At 38.9% G+C, this 16,892-nt stretch overlaps 1 protein-coding gene across 1 annotated transcript; it reads left to right on the plus strand.

Moving 5' to 3' along the window:
* The first annotated feature begins 4,172 nt into the window (after positions 1 to 4,172).
* Positions 4,173 to 6,233, plus strand: LOC116259328 (UDP-glycosyltransferase 83A1-like). The gene is made up of 3 exons (XM_031637081.1): positions 4,173 to 4,849; positions 5,253 to 5,561; positions 5,640 to 6,233. Exons 2-3 carry the CDS (start codon positions 5,491 to 5,493, stop codon positions 6,148 to 6,150), a joined length of 582 nt encoding a protein of 193 aa, XP_031492941.1. The 5' UTR covers positions 4,173 to 4,849; positions 5,253 to 5,490; the 3' UTR covers positions 6,151 to 6,233.
* Positions 6,234 to 16,892: the final 10,659 nt, after the last annotated feature.

Raw genomic sequence — 16,892 nt, forward strand, 5'->3', positions numbered from 1 at the left:
ACAACGCAGGCCGCAGTCGAACAAGAGCGAATAACAACAGCAACCTCATGGGGGCGACCCCCTGCCGACGGGCGGGCAGCCGAAAGTGACGATGCGGACGACTGGACGTCGCCAAGGTCAGACTTATCAGCAAACATCGTCGGGTCGGGGCATCCCGAGGTGGACTTGCGTGAAGCCCCAGCTCGCGAAGCAGGAAAAGGAAAGGGCAAGCAAGGTACCTTAGAGAGAGAGAGAGAGAGAGAGAGAGAGAGAGAGAGAGAGAGAGAGAGAGAGAGAATGGTTACCCCCCATGCCCTCGTCGTCCCCTTGTGCGCCCAAGGCCATGTTGCACCTCTCATGGAACTCTCACACCATCTAGCTGATCAAGATGTTCTCGTTACCTTTGTGTACACAGAATTTATACACAAGCATGTCATGGCGGCACTGCCGGAAAACTTCTGCAGCAATTACAGTGGGAGAATCCGGTTGGTTACCATCCCCGACGGTGCAGTTAACAATGAGGAACGCTTAAACTTTTCAAAGCTGTTTCCCCTCTTGCATCCCTAGAGCTGCCTTCTGGCCAGCCTCAGCCTGAATGTTGTTCATCCTCTTCAATATTCCAACGTTGATGGATGCCGGAGTCATAGATCTAAATGGTAAGGCCTCTGTTCCAGATATGTATTTTGATGCACTTTTTCTCCATGTTTGCATATTCATGGTATTGAGTGGTAACGGGTTAATTGCATACTATGAGATATTTGTGCAAGAAGTGAATTTTGAAAAACCAACTTAATTTTTTGGTTGACAACTTAAGGAATTAGTACTTTATACCGTCGAATATTCAGTTCTTAAAAAATGTTATTTGCACATCTGTATGGTCTAGTTTTAGGGATCGACTCTCCTGATTGTTGAACAATCTAAGCCATTGTTCTTGGAATGTAATAGAGGAAAAGGCTGAAACAAATGATAAGTAATGTGTGCCTCATAGGGGTTTGAAGTTCGAATTTCATGACTGTTGTCACGTTTTGGTGTGTTATTCTTCTAAGCGTGTAAATGACGTCAAACACAATGCTCCAATTGAATGATATACTATAGGTTCACCCAAGTCCTTAAGCAAACTAGAAACTTGGAAAATCTGGGCCACACCTTCAGTTTTCAAGAACATACTCTTAAGAATTGACAATATCAATGTCCTATCCGATATAATGAATTAAATGAAAATCCACACCAATTTCTTAATCGAATATTAAAACTTTTTTCATATCCGATTTTTTCAAAATAGACTGATCTGGTATCTCATCCAATTATTGACATTCCTATCTCCGTCAACTTTTGAATGCATCGACCTGGTAGGTTTGGATCCACTAGCAAACATATGATCCAAAGTCTCCTCGTTAGGAATAACCTTGTGAATATTTGATTTCTTTCCATAGTGTATCTTTTTGTCGGAATACATCCAAGATGACCAGGATTTCACATTTTCGTGATTTTTGTTTTCCAAATTCAAGCAATCGGAAATGGGGAGTTTTACAACTGTAGTTTTGTTCACATAAGTAATTTACAGTGTTAAAAGTTTAGTATTGTTTGTGTAGAACGTGATTTTCTGTTTCCAGTAAATTAAAAATTCACAAAATCATGTAAATGCTGAGAAACGGTATCCACCTTTTTAGCAATTGCCAACAAATTAAAATAAAGGTCATATTAAGAAAATGGGAAACTGAATAAGAATATTAGAACCAAAAGATAATCCTTAAACGTAAATTTTTAAAAATAAATAGTGTACACTTAAAACGAGGGGCGGAGTCAAAAATTTTTCATGGAGGGCCAAAGTAAAATTTCTAAATTTTGACTAGGGCTAAGAAATATCATTTTTCAAAATTTTTATATAAAATAAGTGAAATTTTCTAAAATTTAGATATAATTTTTTAAAAACAAATTTTGTGTGAGACAGAGCCCATGCCGGCCCTACCTTTTGCTTGAAATTGGGTTGCGTGCACTCCATTGCATGTCCAAAATAAAACTAATCATGCCAAGTGCCACTGAACTACTCTCGTCCACATGCTGTTACCGTCGCTTTCAATCCGCTTCAAGATTAAGGAGCAAACAAATGTGCAATTTCTTTCTCCTCCTTGTGTGCTTTGCTTCTTTACGCACACTTTGTTTTCAGTGATCTTCATATTGATGCAATGACAGCCTCATAGATATCTTTACGCACACTTTGTTTTCAAGTTATCTTCCTATTGATGCAATGACAGCCTGAGGTACTGCTAAACGGTTGGCCCATGACACTACCTACTGTTTTTTTTTTTTGGAAAATAAATTAAATTATATTTTGCTTTAATCTTGAGATGAAATGAATTTCATCTATTACTAAAAGGAAGAATATTTTTGCTGACATGGTAATAGGGTTTCCAAAAGACGGCAAATTAGTCCAACTTTCTGAAGGGTTACCAGCCTTCAACCCAGCCCACCTGTTATTTGGAGACACCACGCAACAGGAGATTTTCTTCAAGTACCTCTAGAAGTGCGTCGAGTCCATGAAAGGGATAGATCACATCCTCTGCAACTCATTTTCAGAGATTGAATCGCCATTTCTCAAGCTCATCAACAATCCACTCCCAATCGGTCCTCTTCTCTCAACCAGCACTTCCGAGCACCAGCCATCTTCGTTCTGGGCTGAAGACTTTAGCTGCATCAACTGGCTCGATCGACAACCAGCTTGCTCAGTCATCTATGTTTCACTGGGGAGCACCACGATACTCAGCAAGCACCAACTGGGCGAGCTTGCTCTTGGGCTCAAGCTCACTGGAAGACCATTCCTCTGGGTCTCTAGTGTTGGAACAAAGTATAAGCAAAGCAGCGGAAACTTGAGCGATCCTTCAGCCACGACTCAGCAACAGCACCTGTGACAAAATAGAAAAGGAAGAAGCAAGAGAGAAATTGATTTTGGGGGTTTGCTTCTGAGAGGCGCAGGTTGATTAAAAAACTATCAGCCATTAGATGAATAGATGTTGCGTTTTATATACCGCCTCTCAGGATTTCCCCAATCCCAGCTACGGTTATGGCATGGAGATTTATTATTAAGAATTAAAACGGAAACATTAATATTGTGATTTATTTCCTACTTTAATTCTGTAACTGCGGAATCTCCTTTGCAGTTACAAAGAAAAGGATAGGGCTCATGGCTACTACCCAACATCTCCCACTTGGACATGAGACCGTTAGTTTGCTTCCACTTTATGTGGGTTTTCTGTTTCTAAGTTACGAGGTTTTCCATAATTGGTTTGTCCATTGTAACTTGAATTTAGTTCAATGTTTGTAGCGAGGTTTTCCATTCAAGGTTTTTCCATCGCAACCTTTCAAATATATCGCAGCCCCATATGGGCTACATGTGGTAACAAGTCTTCTGATATTCCCTTGGTAAGGGGATCTGCTACCATGTCATTGGTAGACATGTATTCAACTGAGATTTCATTTTTCTCAATCATTTCATGGACATAATGGTATTTCACCATTATATGTTTACTCTTTGAGCTCACAGCTCCATTTTTCATAAGTGATATCGCTGCCTGATTATCACAGTATAGTTGAACTGGTTCATGATCAAGATCTAATTTCAAGTCTTTCAAGAACCGATTTATCCAGACAGCAAATGTGGTGACAACATTACATGCTACATATTCTGCTTCTTGTGTGTGTTGAGCAACACATCCTTGTTTCTTACAGGACCAGGCTATTGCCCCACCTCCAAAGAGAAATACATATACAGATGTGGATTTACTGTCATCTTTACAACTAGCAAAATCTGCATCAGTATAGCCAACTAAAGTAAGATCAATCACTTGATAAGACAATTTCAGTCCTTTAGTTCCTTTTTTATACCAAAAAATTCTTTTAACCACTTGCCAGTGAGGCCAACCAAGATGACTTTGGTAACGACTCACAAGACCAACAAGAAAGCTTATGTCTGGTCTTGTACAAAGCATTAGATACATTAAACTAATAATAGCCTGTGCATAATTTAAAAAAATTTTAGCAAAAATGTTGCACTTTAATTTCTGAGAAATGTAACAGCATTTTTTTTTAAAAAAAAAATAACGCATAAGCGGTGGGCTGTTTTTGTAATTTTAAAGATTTGCTATAAATACCCCTCCGAACCGCATTTTCCTCATTTTTCGCTCGACACTCTCTCTCCTCTTGAGAGCTCCTCTCTCCTAGGGTTCGCTGGTATCGTCTCTTCCACTCGGACTCGGCTCATCCCTCCTTCACTGCCGCCAGTTCCAAGTTTTCCTCCACCGCCACCGTGCCTCTTCTTGTCACCCCCATCGCTCTTCCTTGCTGCCGGTTCATTCTCGTCACAAGGAAGGGGGAGCAGAGAGAGACACACTTGGTTTGGGGAGATCGTCTCCCTCACGGTGGCAAAGCTGAAAAAAAATGGGAGCAACCCAGGAGGCGGGAGCGAGCAACCTAAGGCCATTATTCCTCTGTTTTGAGTTTTTGGGTTACCGTCACCATCGTCCTGGGCTATTACTGTTACCACAGCTGTCAGAGGATCTCCTCTGTGGGATAGACAGATGGAGCTAAACTCAGCACAGCAGAGAACTCAGAAGATTCAACAAGTTCGGGCGTCTGGGTCTTGTTTGAAAGGTCATTAGAAAAAAAAAAGAGAACTGAGCTCCACTCGCGAAGGCCACATTATCATGGGGTTTTGGTAGCAGTCTACCCCTTCTACCCGAACTCCCAGTTACTACCGCCACACAGAAGGTTATAGACCGGGCGATGTCTATTTTTAAACGACAAAGGGAAGTAGAAAACAGAGGAGTTTGAAAGTTCAAAAGAAAACTGCCTCTTCAGTTGCGACAGAAAGAAGGTACATAGAGTTTTCTCTTTTTCATGTGCCTCTGTTTTATATTAACCATAGTAGGCTCAGCAACTGTCGCTGGAGGCGCAAATCTGTTTCTGTTTGCCTTAGCAATAGAGTGTAGTGTTTTATGAACAAAACAGGCTCTGTTTTCGGTTTCTCAGAAACACAGAGACGGAGGAAAAACAAAGGATGCGTGATACAGAAACCTCTCCCTCTCGGTCTCTCACCAAAAACACTGTTGGAGCACGTGATTCAGAAACGAGAGAGTTTCAAAAACTAATTAAGTTTAGCATACTTCATGCTTCAAATCAATATAGCCTAGCATGCATTTATTTTCAGAAGCTGGAGCTTAAAACAACATGATACACAGGCGACTAGCATGCTCACACAGTTAATATGATCTTCACAGGCACGACAAAGATCAAGATCGAATTTCACTTACTGGAATTCGACAAGTATGGCTTTGATACCAATGTTGGAAAAAGGATAACCAAAGCAGCGGAAACTTGAGCGATCCTTCAGCCACGACTCAGCAGAAGCACCTGTGACAAAATAGGAAAGGAAGAAGCAAGAGAGAAATTGATTTTGGGGGTTTGCTTCTGAGAGGCGCAGGTTGATTAAAAAACTATCAGCCATTAGATGAATAGATGCTGGGTTTTGTAGACCGCCTCTCAGGATTTCCCCAATCCCAGTTACGGTTATGGCATGGAGATTTATGGTAAGAATTAAAACGGAAACATTAATATTGTGATTTATTTCCTGCTTTAATTCCGTAACTGCAGAATCTCCTTTGCAGTTACAAAGAAAAGGATGGGGCTCAGGGCCACTACCCAACATCTAGACCTACCATTATGGAGAATAATGCAGCTGTATATCCGGAAGGATTCATGGATCGAGTCGAAAGGCGGGCACTCGTTGTGGAATGGGCTCTGCAAAACGAAATACTCTCCCATCCGTCGGTTGCATGTTTCCTGACTCATAGTGGCTGGAACTCAACCATGGAAGGGCTGTTCAATGGGGTCCCCATGTTGGGTTGGCCTTACTTTGCTGATCAGTTTCTAAACCAGACCTGCATAGTTGATCTGTGGAAGGTGGGCTTGAAGTTAGTGAGGGATGAGGATGGTGTTGTTGGGAAAGAAGAAGTGAAAAAGAAAATAGAGGATTTGATGAATGATGAAGGAATCAGAGAGAGAGTTAGTGACATGAAAGAGAAGGGAAAGAAGGCGGTGATGGAAGGTGGTGCTTCCTTTGATAATATCAAAGGATTTGTGCTCACCATAAAGAAGGAGGCAGGAAATCAAGATTGATCAAGTTAAACTATTGAACCTTTAATTTGGTTCAACCAATGAATAAATGTCACTTTCACGCTTAGAGGCTGTTTGGCAACAGACTATCCTGCTTCAAAAATTGTTGTAAATTATGCATCTCAGTAACATAGTGTTTCATGAATCTACCACAAATTTTAGACCAAAATCACTGAACAGTAACATAACAATAATAACGAACAGAATATGCTATGCAAATTGTAGTCAAATAAAAGCGAACCATTGACAAAAATATGAAAAATGAAGCAAGCAAAAAATTGCAGGATATAGGAGACACTGGGAATTACAAGAGAGAAAATCTGAGGCAACAGTATTTCTTTTGCCAACGGCAATTGTCCTGACGGCTTCTAAGCCGTCGGCAGTTTCGGCAGTTGAGTTGCGGATAGTGGAAGCCGTCGATCAGCAAAACCCAACACTCTTGTCGAGGGAGAAAGCTGTTGGCAAAACCCAATATACGTAATTAGGTATATTCATTTTAAAGTAAATGAGAAATGATCTTTTAAAGCTCGAACAAGGTTTAGAGCATAACCACAAATATCGTTCTCGGACTTCTATTGGTGAGGTTTTTTTCAGATGGTCATCGGCAAAGTTGTTCTTTTTTGAGAAAACCTTGGAGCTTTTTATTTACGACCAAATAATTCCCATAACGATTGGCCTCCTTCTAACATTCAACTGATTTTCAATAGGACGAGAGGCGGAGATTTGGATATGTCTCTCATTCTATCTTTTTTCTGTTTGTTATAGTTTACCTTCACCAGAAGTTGCTGAAGTTCTGTTGATTCAGTAATTCTCTAGTTTGTTCATTTGTAATTGTTTTATTCTTTACAAATTTCTAAAAGTCGGGGGCATACCTACCAGTTTCAGAAGTGAAATAATGCTTATAAATGAAGCAAAGAGAAGTTATAAGAAGGAAATATCAATAATCAGAGAGAACAAAGAAAGAAATGTTGTGATCTCTTGGTTGCTTTTGAATTGACAGGAGCACGTAATATATTATGGCCCCTAACAAGGGACCGTGTGTTCGGGTCTATAAATAACCAAAACACCCATGTTTGTTTTAATGGAAGCCCACCAAGCACAAAAGTGAATACCAAAAACGAAATCATTTTGTAAAATTATGAAAGTGCTCCTCTGGTAAAATGTTAGAACATGTCTTCCCTTGTTAGGGACATAACATAGAAAACACTATAAAGAAAAGCAAAAATCAACAACGATAAGGAAAAGATGGATGAAGAATACACATTGAATATCATAACAGATACATGATAAATACACAAAAAACCAGCAGAGAAAGACAATTTCTAGTAAAGAGCCACAAGATCTTTGCAAAAAATGGTAATCAATTATTTTTGTAGGTTATAGATAATCGCAAACAGAAAGATATTCTCACCCGTGTCTGCCGTCTCTGGTGTGGACAAACATTCAGACCTTCATTGCACACTGGCATCCACAATTTTCCATCTGAGCATATCAGTGCTAATCTTTACCCCTTGAGACCAACAAAAAAAGAGCAACAACTCCTGCAACAAAGCAGTCTGAAAACAAGATCCGCCCGAACAATTCAAATATCTTTCAACTGCATAGGTTATTACCATCCTTCCAAATCATCTGTAGTAGTTTTAACTTTTTGAGATTTTTTTGTCCCTACAAAAGTTTTTTTTTCTTAACCAAAGATACTTTGGTTACTAAGCATACTGGAACACAAAAAATTTGTGGCACATATAACCAGCTTCAACGTTCACAACCCTGTGCACAATAGTGTGCAATGGCCGAAATTCTTGATTTAAAAAAGTGCAAAAATCTTAAACAGCCATCACTTTATAAAAAAATTCAAACCTGCCTCCATCCCCTTTGATGGAAACTTGTTGTTTGCACTGAATTGTGCACACAACTGAATCTCCCTCAAGCTCCTACTGGGATACTAGAGGAACCATTAAGTGTTTGTTTCATAATAGTAACAATATGCAACTTGCCATAACAATTAGGATAGAATCATGGAATACTGTGACACAATGTTGGTATCGTTATAAAATTTCTGTAAAATAACGTGTCAGCACATTTATGTCAAGTGAATTGTAAATGTGTTAGAATACTTTCACGAGTACTTAACCACCTTGAGGTGAAATATCAAGATCATTTATCAGTAATAAACTCACTCTCTCTCACTCTCCCCCCTGTCAATGAAACTTCAATGAAATAAGCGACGGTGAATGCATTCTCTAAATATATATAGAGACTTAATTTTTTAGATTAAAAGTAAGCAAAATTTACAAAAAACAATGTTTAAACCCTCATTATAATTTATACGACCTATAAATGGGCAGGAAGAGATTTTTGAGCATGAGAATTAAGCATGTTTATGGAATTTGATCAAACCACAAGAAAGCTGACTTGGGTGTTCTGGACTTTTCACCTATGACCGAAAGGGGTGTGTGGGGGGGGGTGTTGGCAGGGGCCATGTTCCCTCCTTATATTTTTGGAAACAAAATTATGCTTATAATTTTTTAAATTTTTTAACTTAGCACATTTAAGAAAATATCGACGTGTTAGGTAGATGGTGGTTTAGACGAAAACCCATAACGAACTACCTACTCCGAAACATAAGAATTATAATTTGCAAAATGGACAGAACCTCATTTATAAATATTTACTTGACAAACGAGGTGACATTAACATTATCTTTTTTTAATACAGTAGTGTTCCCAAAAAAACATGGAAAATCGTGTGGTGGAACTCAAGATCTTTATAAATAGTTTTAAGACTCTTTCTCTTCCGACTTCTCTCTCCTCTCCCTCTGTTTCTTTTGCTTCTTCTCAAGTCGAGTTTTCATAGCCGAACCTGGTTATGTGTGATACTGACGCATAAAACGAAAATTTGTGGATCATATGGTTAATGACTAAAATACCCATACTTCACATTAAAAAAGAAAACTTTTTTGTAAAGACAAAATTAAAAAAAAAAACAAGTAAAAAATCTATGGAGGACTTTTTTTAATAAATTATCAAAATGTCCTCCTGTTTACTATGGTGTTCGAAGATATAGATTGCCTCGAGGTTGACAGTTGACCTAAAGGTGAGTTTTTCCTATATATATTTCTATTTATTTTACCATTCTTGTGTTTGAAGGTTTGAACATGACCCAACTGTACTCGTCTCTGACCACCAATGAGTCCATCCGGTTCAAATGATGTCAAGATATCCGATCTGGATAGGATATTTGACCGAAGCATTATGAAAAAATCGGATACAAAAAAAATTCATGTCTAATTAAGAAATCAAATCCGATTCAGATTCAGGTTTAAGAAATGACATCCAATTAGACTCCGATGTACATAAATATGTGATGTGATTTGGATCAAATTTAATTTTAAATAAATGTCTTATATCTAATGCTCTTGCCTTTTGAAAAGCGGCCAAATTCAATTCAAAATTCATATTCAGATTCGAATTTTGAAACTGCAGTTTGAATCAGATTCGAATAAGACTTTTCTTTGTTTGTTTTTGGATCCAAATTTAAATCAGATATGCAAATATCTGAAAAGGATGATACAGTTGAGTATATATTCTATTTGAATCTAGTCTATTGATATCCCCACCGATGTCCTATGGCAATTGACTAATGCGAACCGAAGTGCGAAAGTTTAGTTGCTCCTCGGTGTTGCTGTTGATGGTGTTTTTTTAATGAAACTCAACAACGAAAAACTAAATGGGCAACAATAGAGTAGAAGAAAATGGGAAACCAAAAATAGGATACCGATTTAAAGAAAAAAATGTAGCGGCGCTTCGAATGGATGCAGGCTAGCGATGCAAACTCCAAATTTTTTCCATGAATTGGTTAACAACAAAAGATGTAAGAACAAGATCAATGCTAAAGAGGTAGACGGACAGCAATATGAGGAGGACCCTTAGATTATGCAGAGCTACATAATGTACTTTGAAAATATCATTTTTTCAATAATCAAGCGCTTATGAGGCTATTCACGGACGAAGAAATTCATTAGTCTATAATGCATGTAGATCCCCAACAAATTCTATCAGTCCTCCTCATGTATTACTTGGAAAACTAAAAAAAGAAAAGAACAGTTATCAGTCCTCCTCATGTATTTCCAACAATTGTCTAATTCATTAGTCTATAACCCTTTAATTCAATTGTTAAGTGCGTGCCACCCGGTGACTCAGCTCAGCTCGCCCCGGTGTTAGGGCATCAGCTGCAAGCAAATCGAACCGATTCCGACTCGGTTCGATCTGACAGGATCTGCGTTTGGTATGAACAAAAAAGGTCCAAGTAAACTTTCCTCGGATTAACATAAACATAGATCATACTCGAACTTCAGTTAATTAAGATCCATAATTCTGTTTGTTTTATACTGTCATCAGGGCCGGAGCATGGTTTTCTATAGATAATATCCGTTGAGTTCCAGTTCTTGGTCCACTATCGAGGCCTCTTATGTGGAGAGAGAGAGAGAGAGCACTTGCAGGAGTGGGAAGGCAGATTCAGGGAAGGCAGTTTCATTGCCGTAGAGCTGTGTCCTAATATATTGACGAGTCACCGACCTCACCGGGGTGGCGCGCACTTAACTGTGCAAAGGTGTCGGCTAATTTATCCTTTTGCATCATGTAAGTGCTAATGACAAATGTGAATCTCCTCCTAATGAGGAAACAATATCTTCCTTCACTGAGGGACCGGCTGTACATGAGGTAATAAAAGAACTCTAATAAGACGTCCCGACGATGGGGAAACCTACTCCGGAGTTCCTGAACTGAAATCGTGAACTAGTTCGTGATTTCGTTCTACCGAAGTGCTATAAAGGGAAAGAAGTTCAAAGTTCTTGAACTCCAGTCTCCTTTTAAGTTAACCAACCCTAGTCTGTCAGGGGACAAGTGGGCCTCGCCTGTCCCTAAACTGGGGGTGGACCTGAGCTCACTAATTCCATCCGAAGTGTTTTTTGAGCACATTTAGAAATTTTTGGTGCATCGTCGATGGCTATCTTACAAATTCTTCATAATGGTCGATGACAACTCAGAAACTGTTCATGTGTCACCAACGACAGCTTTACAAACTCTTGGCATGTCGTCGTTAAGGGTTTTTTAAGATATTAAAATATGAAATATTAAGGATTTAAAATGTGGATGGACATTGAACCAAGTACCGGACAGTTATAGAGTTGATAGTCAAGCCCAACCCGATAACTAAGCGGGCCCAGCTTAGGCCGCTGATAAGAACTTCAGGCCATCCCCAGCTCGACTTTGCAGAGCGTTAGGCTAGCCCGGCCCAGCCTGAACTCGATTTTGTAGAGCGTTAGGCTAGCCCAGTCCAGCCCGATGCCTAAGTATGACATTTATCCTCATCGTCTCTTAATTTAATTTAAATACTCAATTTGAATCAGAAAATAGCGATGGCAATACCTTTCTTTTTACGTACACAATTTCATGACAAGGCCGAAAAGTTTGGAACTCCATATTTCGCAATATAATTAACGGAGCCTCGACCAGTCGACTTGGCAGTAATTCGCAAAAGATAGGTGGGTTTTACAAACTTGTGAAATGTGAAGCAACGGGAGGGAAAGCAGATGGTTCCTCCCTCGGAGGGGGGTTAGACAGGGAGACACCCTTCCCCCTTACCTTTAATTGGTGGTCTTGAAAATTTTTTCCAGAAACATTCAAAAAGCAGCAGATCAAGGAAATCCTTTCAAGCATTTAAGGAAAAGCTCCGAGAATTCGCGACGGGAGCAGAAATGAAAATTCATCGTGACCAAAGCTCTGTTATTCCTTTTTGTGCAAACACGGTGCTCAGCTAGCCTCCTTCCTGCTAGGGTGGCAAACTAGTGCCCTTTGTTGGGATTTCTCCCCATAACGTATATACAAAACCAAACATATATATCCTAAAACAGGATCATGCTCAAGCTAAATCATTGAAATAAACGAAACCTTAAACTGAAGCGGAAGCGTACCTGAATCCATCTGATCTGGTGCACGGGAAGATCGCAGCAGGGTCTTCCAGGGTACGTGCGGCGCGCTTGAGGTCTCTCTCAGATGGAGAAGAGGAAAACCCTAGAAACCAATGTTTCAGGCAACCCTTGCACGACCCCAGGGACCACTACCATTTTATAATAAGGACAATTACGGATTCCACCCATCAAAGAGTCTGTAATTCTGTACTGGTATCTATACATTTCAAAATTACCTCATACCATCTAAAATGACGTAATATCCCAAAATGCAATCACTTAAGCGGATATTTACGTTAAGACAGCCATAATGTCTGAAATTCCTCATAGACATATGTCGGCCCACCAAATGATCTTACAATCTCCCACTTGGGCCAAATATGTCTTAATACATTCAGACATTACATAAAACCTTAGGAGCTCATAATTGCTATTTTATAAACGTCATTTTCACCAATCTCGTCCATGACCATATCAACACAGAACCAAAGCGGCCTTCGCTATATCAAAAGTTAGCTAAACCTTCAATGATCACAAATATTAACATAACCAATGACATAGATCTGATATGGATGTATAGTATGAGAATTACATGCGATGTGATTACAACATTTCTATTCTCAACTGGTCCAACTTTAAAACCTTATGGAGATCAAAACACAAACACAGAATGGAACCAAAGAACTTTAAACTTTATTCTGCAGAAAACTGAATATGTGTCCATACATAAGAGCAAACAAAATACAAACTCCCACTAAACTAGCACATCATCCAAGGATAACACCCCCATATGAACAACATGTTCATGAAAGACCTTAGGTGTTAAACCCTTAGTAAGCGGATCCGCAATCATAGAGTTTGTCCCAATATGCTCTAAAGACACCTGACCATTCTGTATCCTCTCTTTAACAGCCAAAAACTTTATGTCGATGTGCTTCGACTTTGACAAACTGCGACTGTTATTAGAGTACATAACTGTTGAATTATTGTCACACAATAACCTTAGTGGTCTTTCTACACCATTCATAATGCGCAGTCCCGTGACAAAATTCCGCAACCACAAAGCATGATTGGATGCCTCGTAACATGCTATGAATTCTGCTGCCATAGTTGAAGTAGCTACAAGTGTCTGTTTGACACTTTTCCAGGATATAGCTCCTCCAGCCAACAGAAATACATAGCCTGAAGTAGACTTGCGACTGTCTTGGCATCCAGCAAAGTCAAAATCTGAATACCCAATGATCTCCAACTGGTCTGACTTCTTGTATGTGAGCATAAAATCTTTTGTTCTTTGTAAGTATCTCAATACTCTTTTGGCTGCTTTCCAATGATCCATACCTGGATTACTTAAGTATCTGCCTAACATTCCCACGATAAACGCAATATCCGGACGAGTACAAACCTGAGCATACATAAGGTTTCCCACAACAGACGAATAGGGAATCCTTTCCATTTCCTTAGATTCGATTTCACTTTTAGGGCACTGTTTGAGACTAAACTTGTCTCCTTTAGCAACTCGAGTATCTCCTGGTTTACAATCCTTCATGTCATATCGCTGAAGCACCTTATCAATGTAGGTCTTTTGTGATAATCCAAGAATACCCCGAGAACGATCTCGAAATATTTGGATTCCTAATACAAAAGTTGCACAACCAAGATCCTTCATGTCAAACTTTGATGACAAAAATTTCTTAGTTTCATGTAATGTGCCCACATCATTACTTGCCAGCAATATATCATCGACATATAGAACCAGAAAAATAAATTTACCTCTACTGAACTTATGGTACACACATTCATCAACCATATTGGTCTTAAAGCTAAATGAAACTATAGCTTGATGAAATTTGTAATACCATTGACGGGAAGCTTGCTTTAGCCCATAGACAGATTTCTTAAGTTTGCAAACCATTTTCTTTGCATTTCCTAAAGCAAAGTTTTCTGGTTGCACCATATATATCGTTTCATCAATGTCTCCATTTAGAAACGCTGTCTTAACATCCATCTGATGCAGCTCTAAGTCAAAATGAGCCACAAGTGCCATTATGGTCCTGAAAGAGTCTTTCGACGAAACTGGAGAGAAAGTCTCTGTATAATCAATGCCTTCCTTTTGAGTAAAACCCTTTGCAACAAGACGTGCCTTATACCTTTCGATGTTTCCTAATGAATCCCTCTTGGTTTTAAATATCCATTTACAACCAATGGGTTTCACACCTTTAGGCAAGGGAACAACATCCCATACGTCATTGTCCATCATGGACTTTATTTTCTCACTCATGGCATCTATCCACTTATGAGATTTAGAACTCTTTATTGCTTACTGGAAGTTAATAGAATCATCTTCCATTAAGCCCATATCAACATCATGTTCTTGGAGATAGACAAAATCATTTGAAATTGTATTTCTCATCTCTCTAATGGATCTCCTCAGTGGCACTTCTACTTGATTTTCTTGAGGTTGTTGAGTTTGTCCTTCAGTATGGAGATCGACATCATTGCCTTCTTCTGAATATGTTGATGAAACAATTGCAGGAATGAATACCTGACTGTTGCTTACAACACCTGTATGAGTGGACTCAGGTCCCTCTTCAAAGGCAATGTTTCTAACCTGATCACCTCCCCCAAACTCAATATCCTCAAAGAAATGGGCATTTCCCGTTTCAAAGAAAGACTTACTGGATGGATTATAAAACTTATAACCTCTTGACCTTTCAGAATACCCAACAAAGTAATAGGTAACCGTCTTAGAGTCCAGTTTTCTTTCGCTTGGCCTATATGGCCTTGCTTCAGCTGGACATCCCCAAATATGAAAATGTCTCATACTAGGCGTTTTGCCTGTCCACAATTCACATGGGGTTTTCGGTACTGCTTTTGATGGCACTCTATTTAGAATATAAGTTGCTGTCTTTAATGCCTCTCCCCAGAGGGACTCTGGTAAGGTAGAATGATTAATCATACTCCTTACCATATCCATAAGAGTCATGTTTCGTCTCTCAGCTACACCATTCATTCTGGGAGAACCCGACATGGTGTATTGAGGGACAATACCGCATTCCTCTAGGTACTTAGCGAAAGGCCCTGGACGTTGTTCACCTGATCCATCAAATCTATCATAGTATTCACCACCACGGTCAGATCTAACGGCTTTAATCATTTTGCCTAATTGATTCTCAACTTCGGCTTTAAATGACTTGAAAACGTCTAAGGATTGAGACTTCTCATGAATCAAATACAGGTAACCATAACGAGAATAATCGTCTATGAACGTGATAAAATACTGTTGTCCATTCCAACAAGCCGTAGGGAATGGACCACAAACATCCGTATGAATCAGTTCTAAGACGTCTGAAGCTCTACTTGCACATGTTTTCTTAATGTTTATTCGTTTTCCCTTTATACATTCTATGCAAACATTAAAGTCTGCAAAATCAAGGGACCCAAGAATTCCATTTGACATAAGCCTTTTTATTCTCTTTTCAGAGATATGTCCTAAGCGCCTATGCCATAACATAGCAGAATTCTCACTGGCTAATTGTCCTTTAGTACCACTGGACGTAACATGCAAGGTCTCATGATATGAAACAACTGTATCAAGCAAATAGAGGTTATCGCTACTAGATAAAGAACCAGTGGCAATCAAATTTGAATGCAGAAACAACTTGAATTTATTTCCTCCAAATGAACAATAGTAACCAAATTTGTCCAATGAGGAAATAGAAACAAGATTCCGTCTAAAAGACGGCACCACATAAGTTTCTGTCAAATTCAAATAACAACCAGTCTTTAACAATAACCGAAAATCTGCTATGGCTTCAACTTTTGCCTTCTTGCCATCGCCCACATAGATGAATCTTTCAGCATCATTTGGCGTTCGACAATTTAGGCAGCCTTGCATAGAGACACTTATGTGAGTAGTAGCACCTGAATCTACCCACCAAGTGTTTCCGGGTACTGAAGTTAAATTAACCTCAGAACAAACCAAAGTGAGAAGTGTATCCTTCTTTTCACGCCATACGTGAAACATAGTACAATCCCCTTTTATATGACTTTCACCCTTACAAAAGAAGCAACCTAATAGGTCTTCCTTATGCTTCTTCTGTTTCTTAACGGATGATTGGTCAACTGTGATTTCCTTAACAGTCTTTCTTTTCTTACTTATAAGAATCGAATAATTTATCTCAGTAATAGTACTCAAATTTGCAAATATCATGGAAGCAGAACTCACTGTACAAAGAACAAACCAAAATACCAAACATGCTCACAATCAATACATGTACAAAGATGAAATAACAAATATAAATGAATTTAAACACAATGGCCCAAAACCCATCACAAGGAACCGGTGCAACGCTAATATCCAATCTTTGGATTGAAATATTAACTGCAAGTGGCATTCTTGGTCAACAATGAATATAAATAATTAACCCTATCAAACAACGAGCCTGTCTTTGGATTGACTCGCTATTCACATGGAAACCTAAAAAATTATCACATATTCATTTCCCTGTATACTTAAACCTGACCAAACAACAATTCTCCTTTGGGCTGATCATTGTTCGCATGGATCAAGTATACTATCATCTAATGTTTAAAACAAGCAAATTCGTACAACAGAGGTCACTTTGGCGACATAAAGTACAAACGTACTCATTTCAAGCAACAGACATGACCAAAGATCAAAATTCATAATCCAAACATTCATCTAAAGTACACCAGTAATTTTAATAACATGCAAAACATGATACATGAATTAAAATTTACATACAAAATTTGTCAT

This window comes from Nymphaea colorata, chromosome 8 (assembly GCF_008831285.2).
Source record: "Nymphaea colorata isolate Beijing-Zhang1983 chromosome 8, ASM883128v2, whole genome shotgun sequence".
In the NCBI taxonomy this organism is placed as follows: Eukaryota; Viridiplantae; Streptophyta; class Magnoliopsida; order Nymphaeales; family Nymphaeaceae; genus Nymphaea; species Nymphaea colorata.

What these genes read in the sequence shown, in the direction of transcription:
- LOC116259328 (XM_031637081.1), top strand. Translation starts at nt 5,491, where the DNA reads ATGCTGGGTTTTGTAGACCGCCTCTCAGGATTTCCCCAATCCCAGTTA. An exon ending in TTATGGCATGGAGATTTATG is followed by an intron (nt 5,562 to 5,639) that starts GTAAGAATTAAA and finishes TCTCCTTTGCAG; the next exon opens with TTACAAAGAAAAGGATGGGG.